We start from the raw sequence: 13,265 nt of genomic DNA on the forward strand, positions 1-13,265 counted from the left end.
TGCCAACTGATTCAAGGGAGCCGATTTGCCACACCCTGAACCGATTAGACCACCGATACACCCACTGTGAGGGCGTATCGGTGGTGTGCCAGAATAATACGCATCGGCCAATACATGTAGATACTTTGAACTTGGATCCAAGAGTACCATATTTTTTTCACCCCATCTTCGTAGTAAAAGCGTATCTATGTATCCATTTCCAAGCATAACAATATTTTGAACTTTGGCACACCAAGTAAAACGAGTCAAGATCAAGGTTTTCCGCCTTCTCAAAAGAGGTGATATTGAATCATTGATATGGAGAAAGCAAATTTGGAGGGAGGGGGAGGGGGCTCACTCTGCAATAAAATCAATACAAACAAATACAGTAGTAGGGTCCAAAACGGGCAACTTCCCAATGGTAAAAATAGAAGAAATACCCCAAATAAGAGAAACAAAAAAAGTAGTGACATCCAATAGAACGGGAGCGTTGTAACAATAAGATTTCAAGTGCAACTTGAAACCCAATGTTTGAAGGGGAAATTATAGAGAAATGCAGTTTTTTATGTACACAGACACCCTTTCCTTCTTCGGCTGCTATGACAGAATTTGAACCGACTAAATGCTCAAATGATGGAAGGGGCTGAGCAAAGACGCACCCACCACGAATGCATGAAAATATCATCTATTGATCAATTAATTCAGCTATCTAATATTTATATGCTGAAGAACCAGGTGGTGGGGGTGGCAACCGATTTGGAGTACGGCGGCTACCAGAATTTGGGCCAGAACTTGCATCACCATTCTGTGCTGGGTCACTGTACCGCCTGCTATGGCCATTGGAAGAAGACCTAGAGTCACCATACGAACTGGAACGATCAACTGGACCATTTGCAGCTGCGTCAAATGCAGATCTCCAATCATCACCTGATGGAACACTGGATCTTGGGCTGCTCTCTGCAAAACACAAAAAAGGATATTGAATAATAAAGTTGCTGAAATGCCATTTTTCGTGAAAGACTTCAATTACAAACAAATCAAGAGAAACAAAGAACCAAAGGTGCAAATGGCATTGAAAGCTAAGATTACCTGCACCAGTACCATTAGACCAGCTAGATGCAGCAGCTGCTCGGTTATCATGGATACTAAGTTGACGTGTGAGTTTTGAAAGAAGAGAAGACTGTCTCTGGAATCGTTCCCTCCTACGCTTGACATTCTGGTCCTCTTGGAGCAGCTCTTCAATCCTGGCCGTACTTTGGGCACTAAACATATACCATAGCAAAGATGAACAGGTTAACAAAAACACAAGGATGGTGCTATTAGCATTCCACTTTTCCTATTGCCACTGCAACAGCAGAAATTTCTTGTTCAATGAAAATTCTCAAATGGTAATAACGTAATATCAAAATGCAAAGATGCAATAAGTCTACCCAAATACAAAATTCTTAAATAAGGCTTTTTGAGGCTCCACTTGGATTCAAAGATTTCATTTTTATAAAGAACATTTGAGACAAATTAGGTTATGGATGTACAGTAATGTGAGGAGGAAATTTAGATGGCTGGTTCAAGAGATGGAAATCAAGATCAGCTGGGTGAAAAGATCAGAGCTAACTCTTTTGCTGATGGGTTAGCTAAGCAAGGAGTTGAGTTAATGTTTTGGGCACAAGTGTAACTTTTTCCTTTCTCTGTTCTTGAGAGCTCAAGCTCCAGTTGGAAGATAAGAAAGTTTATTTTCATCCTTGAAATATTTTTGTGATTAATTAATGAATTATGGTTATTGATAAAAAAAAAAACATTTCAGACAAATTAAATAATCTCAAGAATAATGTTACGATTTCAGAAACAGGCAAATAACGAAAATTTTGGATGGATGAATCCAAATCCTTTTTTTTTTTTGATAAATGAATCCAAATCCATTTTTCTGTGAATTCATATGGAAACAGGTCATTTGAAGGGAAAATAGAAGCAACACCACCAACGGAAAGGTCTGGAGTGGAATCCAATCCCTCCCAGGATGGACACCTTCACGTGGAAGGTGGACTTGATCATGGCTCAAAGTATCGATACGCCTCTGCGTATCGGCAGAGGCATATCGGTACTTAGATACATACAAATCATTTTTTAGTTTTTTTTTTCAAAATTTGGTTTTTGGGGAGTTTAAAAAGGGCATTCTTTATTAAAAAAGGGTGGGGCCCCGAAACACCTGTGACCCAAATGATACAATGCGATACGCCCAATACAGGGCGTATGTATCAATTTTTTGAACCTTGCTCATGATAAAGTAAAAAATGGACCAATCCAAGGAATGTTAATTTAGCTTGAAGGACAGATTCTTCATGTGCAAGAGAAGCATAGCAAACAACTATTTCTTCATTGTAGCATGTCAGAATATGTAAATTCTTTCTGTAAAATCTTTTAAAATAATGTATATAATGACATTAGTATCTTGCCAGTGCCTCAAAAAGAAAGAGATGCAAGAAGAACACAAAGGCCTTCTAAGGTCTAAGTTGCAAGGTGAGGTGTTCCTCAGACAATGCAAGAGCTGCAAGAAAAACACGAAGGCCTTCTAAGGTCTAAGGTGCAAAGTGAGGTGCGCCTTGAACAATGCAAAGCATAAATTTTTGAAAAGAAAATTCAAAGAAAACATTAACACAAAAAAATATATATGAAAACAAAAACACTATAAGAAATTATATGTTTTAAAAAGCCTAGAGGCTAAAATCAATACATAAGCATAACATGTAAAATAAATTCAAAATGAAGTGAAAACAAGGTGGACCATATCAAAGAGCTTTGAGTACTCAACGATTCAATTATGTAAAATCTCAATGTGTTTGTCTATCTCCTAGTTGCATTACTTCAAGTAGCTAGAGTGATATTCAACATGGAAGTTGGGATCTTTACAGTGGCAAAGGGTCCACAGTCCCGAAGCATAAGGAAAAGCCCCTTGAGGCACCCACACAAATTTTTGGCTCATATAAATAAAGGAGATACTTTTGTAATTTTGGTTGCAGTACATTCTATTTTAGGGTTAGGGATCAGAGATCAATTGTTGCTCAAATAAAATTTTCTTTTAAACCCGACTAGGTTTTAGGTACTTAAAAAGTGTATGTTTTTGCTTCCTTTAAAAGTAACCAAAAAGGAAAAATCATAAAATATGTATCTCCGGGCTGAGGCACAAGGCACACCAGGCACATGCCTCTTTGGAATGGGGCATTGCCTGGGTTTAAGGGAGGCACATGCCTTAAAATGTGGCTCACCTGTCACCTGTGCACCAAGGCACATCTTTTAAGACATTGCATCTTGTTTCCATAGGGTCCTATCACCTCTGCATATGATCACTTATTTATCATGGAGTCCTTAAAGAACTTGAAGAAAAAGAGGCACATCTACTTGAGATTGCTAGGAAACAGTGAAGTGAGAACATTCATGGTTTCAACTCGTACCTTTTTCTATCTGGTATTTTATGATATCATACAAAGGATGTCTCATTTTTCTAGTCTTGTACATTATTCCAGAACCATCACTTAAATCCTTTTTAATCGATCAAAGAAAAGATGCTGTGAAATACAGACATTTCTGTTTTCTACATTCAGATAATGGCTCCAATTTAGATGAAGATTTAATCTCTCAATGAATTTAAAATTAAAATGAAATAATCATTCTTCATGGTTTCCAAACAACCATGAGTTAATAAAGGCGTAGCTAACCTGACAGAGCTGTATAACTGATTAAGCATGTCTTCCTTAGCCTTCTCAACTTGGCAAAGGACCACCGCCTGCTCAATCACAACGGTTGGTTATACTTGGAACTATAAAGGCCTGATAAACAACAGAATACTGGGAAAAGAATGTTACGATAAAGAATGTAAGCCACCTTGGGGACATTGGCAGCTAGACTGTTCAGCACTGCCTCCACATAACCACGTACTTCTTGAGCCATCCACCGGAGCTCTTCTTCTGGATCAGCAGGTCTTCTAGCCATTGTATCCTAAAGGTAATGAACAATTCAGCCAACAGTCCTCAAACAGTGCATAGGAAATTTTAAGTGGGCATGTAAATGAATCATTTACAAGCAAAAGATACTACAAACTGCATAAATTAGTAGTTCAGGCACCATAACAGCAATTAAAATCATACAATGTAAATTGCAGCATACCTGTGAAATCAAATCAGAATATATCAAGCATAGAACTAGAAAAGGCAAACTCCCAATAAAACTTCTCAAGAAACTGAAGTGTTGACAGGTCCTAGGACCATCAAGGTATTGACTCAGGAACAATCTACTAGGTAGCTTTAACTCACCAGAGAACCATCAGAAAGACTCTGCCTAATGGGAAGACCAGTTTCGGAACCCTTTGCTTGGCCTCCCTTTGAAGGTTGGATTACGTTCCTTATCTTGTTCATCCACTCAATCTTATCCGCTATGCTCTCAGCCTTCAATACAACAGCACTGTGAGCTGCAAAGGAGAACTCAGATGTAAATTTGTTATTAATTGAATGGACTAAAAATAAGAAAGAGAAATGAAAATAGAGAAGCTCAATGAAAAGAAAGAAATGATATACAGACAATCAGTAGTACCGCAATAATAATATGTAAAAGAAAATAAGTACCTTTCAAGACAGTCTTGTATGGAACCTTGCTAGTAATCTTAAACACAAGACTGGGTCCTTTTCCAGAATCTGGTCCATTTGCCTTTTTATCTTTGGAACTTTTAGATGGAGGTTCTTCTTCTTCTGAAACCTCTTCTATATTACATTCCTGCACAATAAACAGGATACAAGACCGTAAGCATGAACTACCTCTTAAATATTCCATAAAAGCCCTAATTGCCAGAAAAGCAGATCATGGAAAAAACATCTTCAAACCACCATTCTTTCTGATCAAACAGCTATAGAAAAAAAAAAAGGTAGTATAAAAAGAAACCTTCAGTTGCAGGAGCTACAAACTTGATCAAAATAATAGTTTGATAACTAATAGTTACAATTATGGATAACCCCATTATTACATCTTTTATCCCCAAATAACCAAATGGAGGTTGACATCATAATTGAACATTTTAAGCTCAACCAAGTTTGAGCAGACACATGGCAAAACATTGACTTGCCTTGTACATCTAGCCCTTAACTATTGAGTGGCCCAGTCCTGGGCCTAGTGGCACTATCTTCACTTGTACACCTTCCATCTTTCTTCCACCAAGAGTTTTGTGAGTTACAAGTAATCAATGAAGCAACTAAGACATCCTATGTCCACATATTCTTTCCAGCAAAACAAAAGACTGTAATTTCTTTGCAAGATTTAAGCAGATGTTAATTGTTTCTTTTCTCTGTATTTTATATAGAGTTAAGGATTCATATAGGTACAGGCATAAGCTGATGCAATAATTGAACCCAATCAAAAATACTACATGGTATGGTAACGTAACACCATAGTTTTCAAGGCACCAACGCGATGCTAGGCAATAAGGGGATGCCTGGTCGCCTAGGCGATGGATTTTTTAGTAAAAAACATAGATCTTAGGGTAGTTCCCTAGGTACCATAACCATATTTCCTTAATATTTATTCATAATTTTCATAAGAAAAGTATAAAGTTCATGTCGAAGTATAGAAAATCAACGTATTCATGAGAAAAAAAGAAAGAAAAGAAAATTGAAAAATATGGGGGGCTGAACCAATAATTTTGTTATAGGAAAAGAAGAAAAGAAAAAGTAGAAGATACGGAAAATATGGAAGAAAAGTAGATTAAAAGAGGAAGAAGAAGAAGAATATATGGAAGAAGAAAATGTGTTGAGTAGACAAACTTAGTTCTACCTTACTTATTAGTTCAGGTTTTGTAGTCTTTTGAGGGTTCAATACAGCATTTAGCAATGTTTATGTTGATTAAACCCTAACGAATAAGAAACTAACAAAAACAAATTGGTATATAAACACAAAATGAATATTTTAGTTTAATAATGTCTATTTTATAATTATATTCTCAAAAAATAAATAATAAAAAAGTATTTTATAATAGGAAGTATAAAACTGCATGGCGATTAGGCGAGGCGAGCCTCCAAGGGTGCCTTGTCACCTAAGCATCGCCTTGACAACTATGGGTAACACTCAATCTGAGACTGGACCTCCCAGATGTTCTTAAAAAACTAGCCCTGCATTATTGAAGATTTGGCCCATCAAGCTACATGTTCAGGCAACTTACAGAGCTACGCCTCCATTACATTTCATTATTACCTTGACACGTTATTGTAAAGTACAAAATAGTAGATTGATCAGATATATTTTCCATTTAGAATGTAATTTCGGATAGATCAGTAACTGATATATTGAAGATATGCCTTCATTGCAAACACTGACCAAATGTGCTATTGGATGTCACTGAACTTCCTTTTTTTCCTTCCAACCTCTATAATACTACACATTTATCTTGCACGCTACATGCAAATGTTTGACAAATTTATTTCTGCATTCATCATGTTTCGGTGCCTACAAACAAGGACAGGATTATAACGCATGACAGAGAACGAGTTGGGATGTTCATTAAAAAAAAGGTTAAAGAAAAAAAAAATCTTATCCCAAAATTCCTGATGCCTACATTAAACAACATAGTAACCCAAAAAATGCAAATCGCACTGGTAGTGATAAAATTAAAAAAGGTTTCCAGCAAGGTTTTAAATGCAAGAAGAAAATGATAAGCAATCACACTGAAAGAAAGAAATGAAAAGGAAAAAGCAAGAGTTCCAGGACATATTTGAACCCTTATTCATTATTTAAAGCTTCAATATAAAATAAGACATGTATCAAGATTATAAGAAAGTTTATATATGATATCAAAATAAAATACAAGCATTCAAAAATATCAGCAATGCTTTATACCTCCAAAGTTATAACCCCACGAAAATGTCTCTCCTCTTGCTTTTTGGTGTATCCAAGCTGCACAATGAGGTTGAGATCAAAATAAAAACAAGCCACTTCCTAAGTTATAGTATCAATATAATTTGGTTATCATAGCATATTACAAACCTTGCCACTTTTTTCATTTAAAACAAACCACCGTCTGCTCCAGCCATTGGTTTTTGCACTTTTTTTCAATAGAAAGCCTAAAGCCAATGAAATGCAAAGTTATGAGAATATACCAAGAAAATATTAAATAAGCTTCAGAAAAATCAAACTAAAAGCTGCATTACTTAGAGAATTTTACAGAAGGGCGGTGGCCAAAGCTCTTCAACTTTTTCAGAAATTTCATAGACAATTTCAAGGCCTCATGAGCACGAAACTTCTAAAAACGATGTAAATGATATATGTAAATCATAGCAGTGTTTTAAAAGGCAACGGAGGCACACGCAGGCAAGGCACCCCCAAAACGCCCCAAGGCATATGCCAGAGGAGTTGATGCAAGAGGCGTACACCTCACATGCCTTTTGCATGAGGCGTACACCTCACATGCCTTTTGCATGAGGCACGCTAGAGCTGTACACACCTCATACAAAAAGACAGAAAAGAAAGGAAAGAAAAAAGAAAAGAAAAGGAAGGGAAGGGAAAGAAAAGGAAAGTTAAGGGGAAGAAAAAGAAAGAAAAAAAAAAAGAAAAAAAGGAAGGGAAGGGAAGACATCACCATTATTCTTTATATAAAAGATCTTTATTAGAGAGAGAGAAAGAGAGATGAGATGAGATCCTCCTTCCTCCTCTTCTTCCTCCTCCCCATCCTTCCTCCTCATCCCCCTCCTCATCCCCCTCCTCTTAAGGAGGCTTATGTCTCACACCTCCAAGTAGTGGAAAGCCTCCCATCACACCTCCGCGTTTTAAAACATTAGATCATAGTTAGCATCCCAAAGATGATATTTGTTACTGGAAACCATGGTTTAGAATGTCCATATAATTCCTAATATTTCCACAATATATTTCCATTTGTGGGTACCAACACGAAATATTACTGGAATTGGCATATTCCCCAATGAAAACTACCATAGCAATGTGGAACATATGAGATGATATTATAACATAAGTTGGAGACAATATTGATAATATGTGGACTAGGAGTATTATTTCCCGCCTAATAGACATAATCACCACTTCAAACTAGGTTGAAGTTCTTTAAAGACTTTAAATTAAAACTTGGTTTTTGTCTTTGCAATAGATTATTTGGTTGATCTCAATGTTTTAAAAGGTGTGGGAGGCATACGCAAGGTGCGCCCCCAAAAGGCCCCGAGGCGTATGACAGAGGCGCTAACACCTCTTAAGGCGTACGCCTCAGGTGAAAGAGCCATACGCCTCATACGCTTTTTTCATGAGGCATGCTAGAGGCATACGCCTCATGCACCTCATGCACACCTCATGTAAAAAGACGGGAAAAAAAAAAGAAAGAAAAGAGAATGGAAAGGAAAGGAAAGGGAAGGGAAAGAAAAAGAAAGAAAGAGAAGAAAAAAAAGGAGAGAAAAAGAAAAGAGAAGGGAAAGGAAGAAAAGATAAGGGGAAAGAAAGTGGGCCCCCAGACGCCCTTTTCAATGCAGCCCAATTTGGCTTTTTTGTGTTAGGGGAATCTTGTCAAAGCGAAGGCGAGGCCCCCTTTTCTAAGGCACATATAAGTTGTTTTTAAAAGTTCAGGGTATATATAAGTAGTTTCTCAAAAGTATAGGGTATATACATGTAATTAACCTTAAAAATAACATTTGACAAACGAAATTGTAAAAAAGCCCATGTACAATAATGTAATGTAATTATTACACAAACCTGCTGTTATCTCCCCACCAGGTCCAGCTGTCTTCAGAGCAGAACCCTCTTGGGCATCCTTGTCTGGCTGACCAGATTTTTCTTTCATCGATTTCAGGCTTCCCCCAGTTTGTTGACCTCCTGTCTGAGGACTAGTTGCCTACAGAAATGCATACAACAGATGTGCTCAATACAACCAAGAAGAACCATAACTGTCAAAAATTCTTGTAGGTTATATTGGAAAAACAAGAAAGCTCTCATACTCGGTTTAATATGGCTTGCTCTGCCTCATGTCCTTTTTTAGAGGATCGGTTCTTCTGCTCTTCCTCACGACGTTGCCTATCCATCCTAATAAAAATTCAACACAAATTATCAGATAGAAGAAAGGCCAAAGTAAGTAAAAGAATGAAAACAAATATATATACACTTCCTCAAATGTAGATTGAAGGAAAAACATAGCGACACTAGTCAGAATATAAAGCATATATATGAAAAGACATAAAGATGATGTTTGATAAGTGCTAAAATATGAACTGAAAGCAATTTAACTTAATATTTATAATAATTCCCGCAATTACTATCTATTGTAAAACTATGACTTCCAGATCTAACACAAAACCACAAGATAAAGAACATATAGAATAGGGAGATCAAATTAATAGGTCTAACAAAGAGTAGATCAAAGACACCAAGGAAACTAAATAAGAATTGAATGAAAACTGACCATGAGCAATATCAAAATGAAGAATAAATGCCAAAAGAACCAGTCCATTTAGGTCTCAATGTTGTGCAAAAAGAAAGTGCAAATAGATTTTTCTTTGTGTGTGCCAGAAGTGCAAAGCACAAGGCAAGGCATGCACCTTTCTGAAGCAAGGCGCAAAATTTTAAAAATTTTCAAAAAAAACAAAAAGTAATAAATCAATCAAAAAATATAAAAGATATATTATTTAAAAATGCAAATTTTAATTTTAAATTAAATCTATGCTATAAAGTGGATACTTGCTTTGGTGTTGGTGCAGGTCATAAATGTTAAATTTGATTTTATGATGTCAAACTTATATGTAACCCTTTACTTGCATACATGCATAGCACAAGCCATCACACTAATGATTTAAAAGGTCTATTAGTTCAAATTAAAATACATAGACATAAATATTTAAAACATACGCAAGCACTCAACATTTCAAGAATGTGAAATTTCAATTTCTTTATTTCTTTCTTGATCACATCACTTCAAATAGCTAATGTGATGTAAAACATCTTGCATTCCTAATTTTACAAGCCACCTTCATACCAAGCCCCTTGAAGCAAGTGCAAACATGGCAAACTAGCCACCAGGCGCACACCTTTTTAGAGGGACTGTTCCTGGACCTAGGCAAGGCATAGGCCTTGAAATGCACCTAACCTGTGCAACTAGGCATGCCTTTAAATCACTGTCAGGTCGAATCATAATGAACTAAGACCCAGTCATTATCAACATCTTCATCATCATCAAAGTCTTCCACTTGTTTTGATACCACCCTGTTTTTCTAGTTCAAGAACAATCTAATCTTATTTGGAATATCTTCAAGAATCTCCAAAAATAAAAAATAGAAAAAAACAGAAAATATCCTTGCCACCATAACCAATGAATAAAACAGAAACTATTAATAAAACTAAAAAATATCTAAGACCTTCAAAGTTCCACTTTATCAAAAGTTTCAACTTCCTTCTTTGGTGGAAAGCCATTATGTCAGAAGCCCTTTCAAGCCTTTAATGTTGAGCTCTTCTCTGCATGGATTACATCCAAGATTTTTTCACAGACGACAATGAAGGAAGTTACGGTTCAGCTCTTTTGTAACACATTGTACATTGAGAGTGAAGGAGACTGACAGGTGCTGATTAATGATATGTAAACCTCCAACCTTGGAAGACAAATTTCACCAGTGAAAGTAAATAGAACTGGCTCATCAGATCGTGTATGTTTGTGGAACATCTTGAGGTCAGTGGAAACAGAAAAATATAAATAATAAAATAATGGTATAGATCAAAAAAAGAAGGCAAAAATAGGTTGCCTAGAAAAAAAAAATCCAACTGGGGGAAATATGGAAGTACAGAAATGACCAACCATTCAATGATAAGGAACCAAGCCTGCCAATAACAGTAGAATCAGCACTAAAAGCTTTGACTGACTATCAAGGTCATAAAACTATTTACTTAGAAGAAACAAGGGCCATGAAGAGGGATAAGAAAGTACTAGTAAATGGAAGCCCCTAAAACTACCACACACAGATCAACTTCAACACATTAATCAAGAGGAGAGTGAAAGCCGCAATCAGATACATAGCAAGAGAAGCAGATGGGAAATCATGGGTGCAAGACTTGAGAGCTACAGCCTACAGGGTGGCAGATTGCATTTAGAAGTAGAATGAGAATGGGCGGAGATAGGAAGCAATGATAAAAAGAACTTAGAAGTGGGATAAATCTGGAACTTTTACCATCAAATCTTTCTACAATTACATTTCCAGATCAGAGGAACGGGCCATTGCAGTGAACATTGTTTGGTGTAAGAATGTACCTTCAAAGGTAGCTTTGTTTGGACTACCTGCCTAACCAGAACTTTAACTAGGGATAACTTGATCAGGAAGGGTATGCAACAGGAATCCACCAACTGTGTTTTATGAGAGGGGAAAGATGAATCAGTAACCATCTGATGTTACATTGCAGATTCACCCATCAGATATGGTCAAAGGTATGGAAATTATTTGAGGTAAAAACTTGCAATCCAGAATCGGTGGGGAAATTTATACAAAGCCGAAAAGTCAAAGGCCTATCTAAGAAGGGGAAGGTGGCGTGGAATATTGCTCCTTAGCAACTTTTTGGTGTGTTTGGCAGGAAGAAATGCAAGGATTTTCAAAAATAAAAGCATCTCAGTAGACACAGTATACCAGCAAATCTTGGGGAAAATGTTTTCTTGGCTTGCTATGATCAAGTAATTTAGGGAAAGAAATTATAGTTCCTTTTTTGTATATACCAATCTTTTTGTAAAGCAGGGCATGAAGAAATAGGATTGTATGGGAAGTGTTTGTAATATCCCAGTGTACAGCAGCTTGTACATGTTTTTTTGTTTTTTTGTTTAATGAAATTATACTTTATCTTCTCTCAAAAAAAATAAAAAAAAAGAATACAGCACATGTCATTGGAAAGTGATTCCAAAATGGTGATAGCATCATTGGGAAGTTCAAGATTCCATAGAAGATCAGAACTACAATTGAAGACATTTACCAAGTGGCAAATGAATTCTAGATGGAAATGATTGCTTCTCACATATGTAGACAAGGAAACCAGTGTACTACCCTCTTGACAAACATTGGGGACAACATTTAATAGGATGTTATGGCGATGCCATTAGAAAGTGGATCCAAAATGGTGATAGCATAATTGGGAAGTTCAAGATTCCATAGAAGATCAGAACTACAATTGAAGACATTTACCAAGTAGCAAATGAATTCTAGATGGAAATGATTGCTTCTCACATATGTAGACAAGGAAACCAATGTATTACCTTCTTGACAAACATTGGGGACAACATTTAATAGAATGTTATGTAGATAAAAACAGGAGGAAACTGGATTATTAGGGTAATGCTACTACCCGAGACTTCCCTTTGTATAACCAAAACAACCATAGGGATGAAGATCTTTTTGGTGTCCCATAAGCTAGATCTCTGTCCTCTAAAAAGATCACCTCATTAAAAAGGGTGAAAAGAGCAAAAAGCATTCAGGATAATTCTGTTGCAAGAAAACAAACAAATTGAGATGCTTTTATTGGGGGTCTAACAATCTAATGTGCAGTATCTTTTTACTCAGGGAGTTGAGTGCTTCGAACTCATCCACTTCTAATGAGGCAATATATGTTCGCTTTGATCTTGATTTTTGTAATTTATTAGTAATAAATAGTAACTCTGATTTGTTAATGATCAAAAAGAAAGAGTTATACTGCGTTAACAGCAGAGTGGTAAATAGCAGTGCACTGGAGACTAACCACCATATAATATACATGAAACTACTAAAATCAACTGCATCATGAAGATAAATTCCAAATCATCCATAATGAAGAACCTACACCTCTTTTCTGAACAATAATTAAAGAGCCTACATTTGCATGCATTTATTAATATATTTTACCAGTAACAGTAGAAGGTCAAGCCCCAACTAATCTGGATTCCTCGACTGAGAAGGTATGTAAATGATTGGGATGTGGATCCACTTGCTAGAAAGACTGAGCTAGTGGAGAAGGCCAAGTCTTAACCATTCTGATGATCAGCTTTGGAGGAATCATGGCAACAAATTAGGCCATTTCTCAGTGAAGTCTATTCTACAACCCCAATAGCTCATGGAGAGGTGGTTTATCAAAAGGTCCCCTCCAATTCCAAGGTCTCCTTTTTCCCTATGGAGAGGGATCAAAGAGAGGATCTCTAGCACTGATGTCTTGAGATCCAAAGGGACGGTGATTGTCAACTACTGTTGCTTATGTGGTGTGAACGAGGAAAGTATTAAGTACCTTCTCATTCAGTGAAGCTTCAGTCATCCAATTTAGCACCA

The 13,265-nt window shown here is 36.5% G+C and overlaps 1 protein-coding gene across 1 annotated transcript in view; it reads right to left on the bottom strand.

The window, feature by feature from the left end:
- Positions 1 to 298: 298 nt before the first annotated feature.
- The window catches only part of LOC148852866 (dynamin-2A-like), a 39,942-nt gene continuing 26,975 nt past the window's right edge, over positions 299 to 13,265 (bottom strand). The window contains exons 13-22 of the mRNA XM_088944258.1: positions 8,946 to 9,030; positions 8,704 to 8,842; positions 6,997 to 7,073; positions 6,850 to 6,906; positions 4,593 to 4,740; positions 4,284 to 4,438; positions 3,856 to 3,969; positions 3,690 to 3,757; positions 1,069 to 1,241; positions 299 to 936 (exon numbers count right to left, since the gene is read on the bottom strand). Coding sequence (XP_088800384.1) covers positions 689 to 936; positions 1,069 to 1,241; positions 3,690 to 3,757; positions 3,856 to 3,969; positions 4,284 to 4,438; positions 4,593 to 4,740; positions 6,850 to 6,906; positions 6,997 to 7,073; positions 8,704 to 8,842; positions 8,946 to 9,030 — 1,264 coding nt within the window. The 3' untranslated portion in view covers positions 299 to 688. The remainder of the gene's footprint in view (positions 937 to 1,068; positions 1,242 to 3,689; positions 3,758 to 3,855; positions 3,970 to 4,283; positions 4,439 to 4,592; positions 4,741 to 6,849; positions 6,907 to 6,996; positions 7,074 to 8,703; positions 8,843 to 8,945; positions 9,031 to 13,265) is intronic.

Source organism: Nelumbo lutea, chromosome 5 (assembly GCF_056320005.1).
Source record: "Nelumbo lutea isolate HS-2025 chromosome 5, American lotus-T2T, whole genome shotgun sequence".
In the NCBI taxonomy this organism is placed as follows: Eukaryota; Viridiplantae; Streptophyta; class Magnoliopsida; order Proteales; family Nelumbonaceae; genus Nelumbo; species Nelumbo lutea.